Source organism: Quercus suber, unplaced genomic scaffold (genome assembly GCF_002906115.3).
Source record: "Quercus suber isolate HL8 unplaced genomic scaffold, Cork oak 2.0 scaffold_271, whole genome shotgun sequence".
Lineage (NCBI taxonomy): Eukaryota > Viridiplantae > Streptophyta > Magnoliopsida > Fagales > Fagaceae > Quercus > Quercus suber.
Window position 1 is genome coordinate 880,423 of NW_027069727.1, and position 11,087 is coordinate 891,509.

Sequence of the window (11,087 nt, forward strand, 5' to 3'; positions counted from 1 at the left end):
AACTATATCTAAGTTTTACCTAAAATCAAAAAATAAAATAAAAACTGGATAAGATTATGCTTATGCTTGTATGTCATTTCATCTCAACAAATAAACATATATGAAGCATAAATAGCAATATGTGCCCTTACGAAATAGAATTCTAATTAGCCAAATCACATAATATGTTGGAGTTTATTGCAACAAAAGTGGGAATAGGTTTCCTACAAATATATAACATGGTCACATATTGCCGATGAGACTAGGAGAGAAAATTCATTATAAACTTGAATGTGTTTTTTCTTTTTTTTGGTTTAAACATTTCAAATTTGGAGAACTTCAGCAATCAATTTCTCCATGTTTTTGTATGAAGAACCGCCAGGTTTTGTAGCCTCCTCTGCCTTGGTCTTCAACTCTATTACATTCTTCTTCATTTCTTTACCCTTTTCACCATCCATTAATTCTCTCACAAGTTTCTCTACTACATCTCTTTGAACATTATTATCAATCTCCATTCCAATGCCCCACTCAGTACAACTATACCGACAATTTGTGTGTTGCTCAGCGAAGAAAGGCCAAGAGAGCATTGGCACTCCACCACACACACTTTCAAGTGTAGAATTCCACCCACTATGCGTTACAAAACCTCCTATTGATGGGTGCTTTAGGATTTGTTCTTGAGCACACCAAGTTGCTAACATGGCTCTATCCTTCGTTTTAGTTACAAATTCAGGAGGAAGAATAGCTGAATCACCAACCACAAGATCTGGTCTTATAATCCACAAGAATGACTTTTCACCATTTGCTAACCCCCAAGCAAACTCAATGAGTTGTTGAGGCGTTATAATAGTTATGCTACCAAAATTAACATACACTACAGAGTTGGGTTCTTTTGAATTTAGCCATTCCACACAACCTGGTTGTTCTTTCCATAGATTGGAATCTATTGATTTCAAATTTTCATCCTTAATCTGATTAGCAAGTAACACAAGTGGTCCAATAGTATATATACGAGGAAGCATGGAGGATAGAGCATCCAACGCATCTTGTTCAAAGGTGTCAAACGTGTTTAAAATGATACCTGAAGCTCTTGAAGCTCTCTCTGTTTGGCATATAAGGTAGTTAAGACTAACATCGTCCTGATCTGTAGTTCTAATGAAACTTGGAAGATCCTTAAGGCAAATATTTTTCATCCCAGGAATCCAATCTATTTTAGTTTCCAAGTATCCATTTGTTAGATAGCTCACATCTGAAATTCACACAAAAATAAAGTGCTCAAATGTTAAGTTTCCAAGTATCCATTTGTTAGATAGCTCACATCTGAAATTCACACAAAAATAAAGTGCTCAAATGTTAAAATATTAAAACTAGCATACAAATTTTCAGTGTATGCTAATTTGATATGATAATTCAATAGCTATAGGGTGTATTTGACATAAAGAAAATGTTAATGCAGATAGATTATATAATTACACACACAATGGTTGATATATAAGGGATATTGATTATTCATATGCCTTATTTCAAGGCATAATAAGGGGTCATGACTAAACTATGTACACAACAAAACATAAAGAACATATTCATTAAGCATTCTTACACAAGTACATATTTATCCAAGCATGTACATATACAAAACAGGTACATATACTAACACTAGTTACATAGCCACGTTAATATATTGATATTTTTGCTGAATACGTTAATAAATTGATATGAATCCTTATGTATGTGATATGTCTCATGGTCACCTTTAACTCTCTCTCTCTCTCTCTATATATATATATATATATATAAAGTCAAGCGAATATCACGTTTTCTGCCGTGACTCACTTGCCCAAGTAAAAAATGTTTTTTGCTTAATCTTTTCTTGCAAAACGAGTACTTATAGATTGGAATGTTAAAAGGTGTATTTATTTTCTTTTCTTTTCTTTTCTTTTTACACTAGTTTACATTGACTATTTCATACACATATTCATAATTAATACAGCAATGTCCACATTTTAACACATAAAAGTGAACATAAAAAAGTGGATGTCGGAGAATCAAAACCCTTTTAGCTTCTATATGGAACCCTTACCTGTTGAAATTGGATATGGCTCAAGTGCGATATAGACTGTCTGGGGGCTAGCTAGCTTTTTATGTGCTATATGTATATGGAATCCAATCTGTTGTTGAAATCCTTCCAGGGGTTGGTTATATGTTCTTCAAGGGGTTCGTTTTGAAGAAAAAAATAGATATATATAAAATGTTTTTTTACTAGTTTACTTTACCCTTAAAAATATTTGTGTACACCTGGATCATAGATTAGCCAAGCCCAAAACCAAACAATAACATATATAGATCACAAATCATTATCTCTCTCTCTCTCTCTCTCTCTCTCTCTCTCTCTCGCATAAATCTCATCTCTTCTCTCTACTCTATTTGACTATCTTGGTATCTTCAACAATAAAAGTAAAGAGTGATGCATTGTGAGTGTTCCTTTCTGTATTATAAATGTGGAATGTGTCTCTAATACTGATTGTATGCATTAATATTATTATTATTATTTTGTTATAATGTTATTTGTATGAATATGTTCATGTATAGTATAAATATCACATAAAGTGATATAATATAACTTTATATAATTAAATAATTAGTAAATACAGAGAGTTTGTTATATGTGTGTGTATTACTATCATGTTATAATTAATATATTTAAGTTCTATTTTTATTAGTGACTCCCACACAGAGGGTACAGAACGGATACCAACTACGAACTCCTTAACCGAGGCCACTGGCTCCCTGCCCGGGGGTGTAATATGACCATAAAAACTCCTCATTTTTTGCTTCTCAAAAAAAAAAGGTTCTATTTTTATTAAATTGTGTTTAATTTTAAATTTCTTAATTAAAATTTCTTGTAGCCACCACTAATTCCTTCAATATTAAACCATTAAAAGCTAACGTACTTATAATTAGATAAGTTAATAAACAGTGAGTTAATCCCACATTGAAAAATAAGTGTAATTAAAATATGTTTAAAGCTTGTGTTGTGTATCCAATAGTTAGGCCATTTTGGATATACACCACAATCAGTTTCTTTGAGATATTTTCCCCTCTCCTTGTATGTATTACTTAGTATATGCAGACGAAAGAGACAAGTATGGTAGGGTTTATAGCAAATAACACTGTCAATATGACAATAAATAAATATATATATATATATATATATATAATTGTCAACTAGATGATGATGATACCTTTAAGGGGTGTTAAACCTCGTTCAACTAGATGGCGATAATGCATATAACCCAAGAAGCCGCATGAGCTAGGTGTCCAGAAAAGCACATTTGGAATTCCAAATTTCTCAGCAACGTCAAGAGTGAAGGACATGCAACCATCGGAGATAATTGAGGTCACAGGTGGCGTGTCCCAAGACGAAGTGTTGTTGAGCTTGGAAATGAGGTTGCAAAGTGGGAGTAGGCCATTCTTTGAGATGGAAACGGAAAGAGATGGGATGTCTTGACTAACATCTGCGTCCGATGGTGGTAGGCCATCGGGGATGGTTTCGAAGTGAAAGTCCAGCAAGCCGTCAAGGGAGTTGGGGCCTCTGGACCTGAGTAAGCGTTTGTGGTTGTACTCTGTGTTTACAAAAGTTACGTAAAAGCCTTTATGGTGAAGGAGTTTGGCTAATTTAAGCATTGGGTTTATGTGACCTTGAAGTGGGTATGGGATGCAAACAACATGAGGTCTAATAGCTTCTGGGATGGAACCCATCTCCCTCTAAATCTCTTTGTCACAACGAAGCACTTACACACAAAAAACTAGAAGTCTTCCCAGGCCTTTTATAGCCGAACTGCCAAACATAACGTAGTTTTAATTTTATTATTATTATTTTTTTAAACAATGCTGTTTAGTTAAGTTAATACTGTAATATAGAAGTAGTCTTGCTACTCTTTAATTAAGGCGGAAACTATCAAACCTACCTCACATGGAACACAAATTTATCTGTCCAATTTGTTATCCTCTATCAATCACAATTTACAATGTAATAATTTTATTTTTCTTATAAAATACTAATTAAAAATAAAAATAGTGAAAAAAAAAATAAACATAGTAAAATATAATTTGTGAAGCATAAAGTAAAATACAAAGGAACAGAGGTTTTGTATTCCCTAAAATATATGGGTATTTTAAAATGGGGTGTCATTAACGGAAAATTATTAGGTACTCTCGGAGTATCATAAATGCTTACTCCTTCCTCTCACATGAATAGTGGGTTCTACTATGAATTTAATTAGTGGAACCCACTATTCATGTGAGATGAGGGAGTACACATTTATGGTACTCTGAGAGTATACAATAATTTTCCGTCATTAACAAGTGTCCTAAGAACACACGTTAAGAATTAATAAATGTTCAATTATGAGTTGCAAATACACATTTTTGAAGAAGAAAAGACATTTGGTAATGATTTATTGACTTACAAGCACAAATTTATTGTTGTTAAGTGTGTATTTGGTAAAATTAAAAAGTTAGTTTATTTTATTATTTAACTTATTTTTGCTACTATTCATGAACCCCACTGTATTTTTGGTACTATTCATATGTTCTACTATACTATTTCTGCTAACTTTTACCTTTATGTACAGTAGTTTCAGTAAAAAGTTTTCAGTTTTATTAAATAAGTGGATTCCAAACAAAGCATAACTGTGTTTTTTTTTTTTTTGGATATTTGTGCACAGTTTAACTTTATTTTCTGAAAATATATAAAAATATTGTTTAATAAAGCAATAAACATATCTTAACCATTGCTTTCAGGATCAATGATAGAGCCAAGATTTCAATTCAGAGAGCAAGAATTAAAGACAATTTTTTAAATAAAAAGACAATCTAAAAAAAAAATCAATATTAATAACAAATTAAATAAACAATTAACTATAATTATATATATATATATATTTCATCTCATTAAAAAATAAACAAAAATAACCAATTCATAGTTAATAAGTAATAACAATCAAAGCAAGTGATTAATCTAAATACATACAAATACATACAATTTTAACATCTTCTTTAAAATAAATTAAGAAAATAAATCAATGTAAAAGTATTAAAAATATAACAATATACTTGTAAAAATGTATGCACAATACACACCTTGATTGCTTTCAAAAAATTATGTAGAATTCAACCTTTTTTTTTTCTTCAAAGTATTTAAATTTGGGACAAAGTTTAGCTACAAAATTAGTTATAACTTAGGGCTACAATAGTACTCAATAAAATAAACATTACTACATATTTTGAAATCTAACCATTAAATTTCTTTCTTTTCTTTTCTTTCTTTGTGCTCTTAATACATATGTCAAATTTTATGTCAATTTAATATTATTTACCATATGATTTATAAGTTTATATTTTATACATAATTTTAAACTACAAAAAGTTATGATTTGAATAATTTATTGATGACATAGCTATTGATCTTTAATTTTCTAGAAATTTTACGAGTATGGAAGATATAAGAAGAGAATATAATCAAATGGTGAATTTGTTAAAATTCACTTCTAATAAAAAGATATGAACAATGTTAGAGATACAAATTTTTTAACAAAAAATTTTATAAACTGCTGTGTGGTAAGTGATTATTGATAAATGAAAAAGTAGTGTTAATGATGAACTAAATAAAAACTAATAAAAAATTAATCACATCAACAATTTATAAAAGTATTATAAAATAATTTATAACTATAACATTACTTAAAAAATATTAAATAACCTTCTACCGAAAGCAACAAAAGTTAGATAAGCTTTTAAAATGCCGCCGTGAACGGTGACATGCGTAATCTTGGGAGAAGATAAATGTTGTATTTAAAAAAAGTGATATCATGCTAAAAAAAACAAAAACAAAAGTGATGCTAATTTGGATAAAACTTAAAACTGACGTGAATCCCTCAATTAGTCAATGCGCCCGTGTAACTTTTTTGAGTTTTTCCTTTTCTTTTTTTTTCTTTTTTTTTTTCTTCCAAGCGTCAGACCTGGTTTCTTGTAAGTATGGAGTAAGGACTTCTTTTTTTCTTTTCTTTTTCAAATTAGAGAGGCAAACCGGCAAAGCATATAGGACGCTTTTAGTTCTACATTGTGTTTGGTAAATTTAACATATTTTGCTTTTTGGTACAATAACATGATTTTTCTCCGGATTAAAAAAAAAAAAAAAAAAAAAAAAAAAAGAAGGCTAGTTAGGACAGATTTTGACTATAAATTTGTTAAACTACAACTTTCTTTAAAAAAATTTAAAATTTGCTACATATTTTTAAAATCTAATCTTTGAATTGCATATTCTTTACGCTCTTAACATACATGTCAAATTTATGTCAATTGGATGTTATTTACTATATGATCTATAAACCATTTTTATACATAATTTTAGACTATAAAAACTTACAATTTAAATAATTGATTGATGACATAACTATTAATATTTAATCTTTTAAAAATTTGCAAGCATAGAGAACTTAAGTAAAAAATGTAATCCAATGTTGAATTTGTCAAATTTTACATCCAACAAAAAAAAAAATAAATAAAATAATAATATTGAGTGAAGTTGTAGCCTAAGATTATAACCAAGTTTGTAATCAAATTTTGTCTTTATACAAATTCAAAAGGCTGAACTCAACTCTCCATTTCATGAGTTGGGACAACCCCTCAATCTTTGCCGCTTGCCAGACAAATAATGCAGATTAATTAGTTTTAAGTATAACAAAATTAGTCAAATGCATAATTTGGCTAAAAACAAAGGATTATGACAACTCGCTCCTTAACATGTAGCTGAAATGTGCAACCACATGGTGGAGTGATGGAGTTCTTACATATTTGTTTAAATGGTTTGACCTTATGTCATTGCTTACTTAACCCATGCTCTTCCCAAATTAAAACCCAATCAGTACTCTTGTATATGCTCGATCTGAGGTATTCACATGAACTTTAAAATATTTTGCTAGCTTTTTGTCAATGAAATGGAGAAGAAAACAATAATCAAGAATATTTTGCTATTAGGTCTCTATACCTGGTGTCAGCATTTGGCTATGGTTCCATGTATTGTATGGTTTAAGACAATAACTTCAAATGGGCCTTTTTTATATTTCTTGATTTTGTGAGATATTTTCACTTTATATATATATATATATATATGTTATATTGTGTTTATTATAATATNAACCCATGCTCTTCCCAAATTAAAACCCAATCAGTACTCTTGTATATGCTCGATCTGAGGTATTCACATGAACTTTAAAATATTTTGCTAGCTTTTGTCAATGAAATGGAGAAGAAAACAATAATCAGAAATATTTTGCTATTAGGTCTCTATACCTCGGTGTCAGCATTTGGCTATGGTTTCATGTATTGTATGGTTTAAGACAATAACTTCAAATGGGCCTTTTTTATATTTCTTGATTTTGTGAGATATTTTCACTTATATATATATATATATATTGTTATATTGTGTTTATTATAATATTATAATTATTAGTAACAAATTTATCTAGATAACCTTTTTAAGACTCAATTTATCTCTCTCTCTCTCTCAAAGTTTTTCATATCCATATATATATATATATATATATATTCGGCTTTGGATAAACATATTGAAAAATGTTTACTATCAGAAGAAACTCTATTTGTATAATTATAATATCTAGAATTTTAAATAAATAAATAAAAATTCAAGCTTACGACAATGAAACTAATTTATAAAATTATACTATTGCAACATCACTTAATCATAAAAGTATTTAATAGTCCCAATCTTAATAATAAAGTTTCACTATATTACTCAATGAATTAGATAAAGCAGTACAATACAATCAATATATATATATATATAATCTTCTATGTCAGGCAAACTAAAAACTTATAATTGAATATTTTACTGAAATCATATTTTTATATCTTTATATAAATTTTGATCATAAATTTATTTAGTAGTAATTAATTATATATTTATTTGATTTTGTAGAGGTGATAGGCTGAGGAGGACATATCTATTAATATATTGGGCCGGGGGGTGATAGGCCCAGGAGTACGTATCTATGAATATATTGGGCTATGTGGGCCTAATTCAAGGACATTAAGTAGTCCGGGGACAGGCAAACACCTTCTTAAGAATCTGTGTTGGTAAGTAAAGAGATGAAGTATAATCATGACCAACTAAGAAGGCAGTTCACGGAGGAATACTTTCTCAGCTGAGCAAAACCGAGGTCAGAAGGTCTGGTTTGACACCAAGAACAATGTTCCGGACGATTCCACTGAAGATGATAAGTATCCATAACCATAAGGAACAAGACAAAAGGAGACCATGAAATATCTCAAGGAAAAGCTGCTACCACCGCATTGAATGTTCTGCAACTAACTCTCTAGCCGCATTAATGAAGAAGTGATACTTGAACAGTATCTTTCAGCCTTATAGCTACTCTCCAAAGATTTCAAGAAAGTGCTGATGGGACAAGGATCAACACTAGCAATCTAATCTACATGTGGAGGGTATAGATGAAGAAGGAGGATAGTATAAAATAGAAAGAAGATCTTGAAGAAGAGGATCAAAAAAATTAAGAGAAAAACACTATAGCAATCAAGAACTAAATTTGTAATCAAACTTAAGAGAAATATATAAAAACTGATCTCCTTGGACAATGCTGAGGACAATTTTCTTTAGATTAAATCAGTCTATCTTCCTTTTCTTGTCATCTGAATCCACTTTATTTGTTGTCCAACTCATTAAAGCCTAGTTTTCCAACCCACTCTCTAAAAATTCATTGTATTAGGCTTTTAGGGCCTAATATCATCCATCTTTTAGGCTAGAGACCCAAATCTGGTCCTTACAATTGGCGTCGTCTGTGGGAAATTCTAGTGTTATAGTGAGTCTAACGTTCAACTATGGTAAGTTCAGGTCTGAACTAAGCAAAATCTATGGGGTCTCAACGTCAAGATCACTTTCATGATCTTGAACACAGAAAGGATCTGGAGGGAAGTGTGCACACTACCCATACTAAAAGCCAATCTCGGGGTGGGAGCCGCGTCTCTCGTATGGAGAATGCTAGAAACATACAACTGGAGATTAATCATCTGCGAAGGAGGTTATGCCGTGAACAATGAAGAAAAACTCCCTCAATGTTTGTTTCTTCTTCCAGTGAGGAAGGAGATGATAGTTACAGGCCTAGATCGAGGACTCCCCCCTCGTGAGTCTTTCTCGTATAATGAGGACTACCACCATGAGCACAAAAATAGAAGCTCATCTTCCAAAGGCTTGGGCAATGATGCGATGAGTAGAGCGCTCAACTAAATTTTCAAATCACCTTTCACGTGCAAGATTGAGGGAGGGAAACTTCCTCGGCAGTTCACTCAGCCCACGTTCACTATGTACAATGGTCGAACAGACCCAATGGAATATGTAAGCCACTTCAACCAAAGAATGACTGTAAACTCCAAGAATGAGTCCTTGATGTGTAAGGTGTTCCCATCTAGCTTAGGGCCTGTGGCATTGAGGTGGTTTGATAGCCTAGGTGCAAGTTCCATTGATTCCTTTAAGGAGCTGACCCGAGCATTTAGATCTTGTTTTATTTCGTATAGTAGGGTTCCTCAACCCTTAGATTCCCTATTATCCATGTCCATGCGAGAAAAAGAGATCTCAAAAACGTACTCAAATAGATACTGGGAGATGTTTAATAAGATCAATGGGGATTTTGATGACATGGCTATAAGGACCTTTAAGGTTGGCCTGCCCACCGGGCATGATTTGAGAAAATCCTTGACCAAGAAGCCAATAAGGAGTGTGTGTCGGCTTATGAATCGTATCAACGAATACAAATGGGTCAAGGAACATCAACAGCAAGGAAAAGGAAAGGTTAAGGTTATCCCTCAGGACAGGAGGGATTTCAGGTCGAACAGATTCAATAATAACAGGCCCCAAAGGGATTTTGCTAGGCAATCTAGGTTTACGGCTCCTCAAGTGGTAAAAACTATGTTCCGAAAGCTAGTACATCAAGTCCTGGAGAAGATCAAGAATAAGCCATACTTCAAATGGCCAAACAAGATGGGAGGAGACCCATGAGGCACAACTAAAGCCTTCATTGCTAGTACCATCAAAAACGAAGGCATACCACCGAGGATTGTAGAACTCTATGGAATCATTTGGAGCAACTGGTTAGAGATGGAAGGTTACAATAGTTTCTGTATCGGCCCAATGGGCAAAGAGACCAAGCAAGGTCAAGGGCTTAAGGGAATGCCTCTTCAAGACCACCTTTGGGCACAATTAATGTCATATTTGCTACGCCTGGGAGAACTAGTTCTCATCCTTCTAGGGTGATGTCTGTAGCTCGGCTACCTGCCAAGAACTCTAATTCTGAGTTGAAGATGGCTAGAGTGGAGATCCAACGCTAAGTTTTTTGGACGAGGACGAGATTGGAACCATCTAGTCACACGATGATGCTTTGGTGGTCACTCTCAAAATAGGAAGGTGCGATGTGAGGAGGGTGATGGTAGACCAGGGCAGTGGTGCAAAAATTATGTACCCTGACTTGTATAGAGGGCTGAACTTAAAATCTGAAGATCTAACAGCCTATGATTCACCTTTGGTAAGCTTTGATGGGAAAGTTATCATCTCAAGGGGTCAGACTAGATTACCTATGCAAGCAAGTTCAGAAGTGGTAGAGGTAGACTTTATTGTGGTGGATGCTTATTCCCCCTACACTACCATTGTGGCAAGGCCTTGGCTCCATTCCTTGGAGGCCATTTCTTTAACTATGCACCTAAAGGTAAAGTATCCCTCAAGGGACCAGATTGAAGAACTTGTGAGGAGTCAATTCATGGCTAGGCAGTGCCTCGTGGCTGCAATTATGCATCAACCTAAGGTTGAGTCCTCGACCTCTGCTGAAAGGGGCTCATAGCAATCAAGAATCTCGGTCCTATCTACGGATGCAGTGTCGAAAGAGGTAAAGTGTGAGAGGTTGGAGGAAATTGCTATAGATGGTGATCCAGAGAAGTTTTTCAGGTCAGAGCTCAGTTGCCTCCTCGGGAGAAGGAAGAACTGTTAACGTTTCTGAGAAGGAATATTGATGTGTTCACATGGA

At 32.9% G+C, this 11,087-nt stretch overlaps 2 protein-coding genes across 2 annotated transcripts; one reads left to right on the forward strand and one right to left on the reverse strand.

Moving 5' to 3' along the window:
- Window positions 1–265: 265 nt before the first annotated feature.
- On the reverse strand, window positions 266–3,738 carry LOC111996999 (7-deoxyloganetin glucosyltransferase). The gene is made up of 2 exons (XM_065781580.1): window positions 3,222–3,738; window positions 266–922 (listed from the first exon to the last, which is right to left on the reverse strand). The coding sequence occupies exons 1-2, from the start codon at window positions 3,736–3,738 to the stop codon at window positions 303–305; spliced, it is 1,137 nt and encodes a 378-aa protein (XP_065637652.1). The 3' UTR covers window positions 266–302.
- A 5,638-nt stretch (window positions 3,739–9,376) lies between these two features.
- Window positions 9,377–10,069, forward strand: LOC136070926 (uncharacterized). Its single transcript, XM_065781567.1, has one exon. It carries the CDS (start codon window positions 9,377–9,379, stop codon window positions 10,067–10,069), a length of 693 nt encoding a protein of 230 aa, XP_065637639.1.
- Window positions 10,070–11,087: the final 1,018 nt, after the last annotated feature.

Bases quoted from the DNA above. Each gene is read 5' to 3' on its own strand.
- LOC111996999 (XM_065781580.1), bottom strand. From the start codon at position 3,738: ATGGGTTCCATCCCAGAAGCTATTAGACCTCATGTTGTTTGCATCCCA. The intron at 923-3,221 runs GTATCATCATCA...TGAAATCAATAG, and splicing joins AGGTTTAACACCCCTTAAAG to ATTCCAATCTATGGAAAGAA.
- LOC136070926 (XM_065781567.1), top strand. From the start codon at position 9,377: ATGTACAATGGTCGAACAGACCCAATGGAATATGTAAGCCACTTCAAC.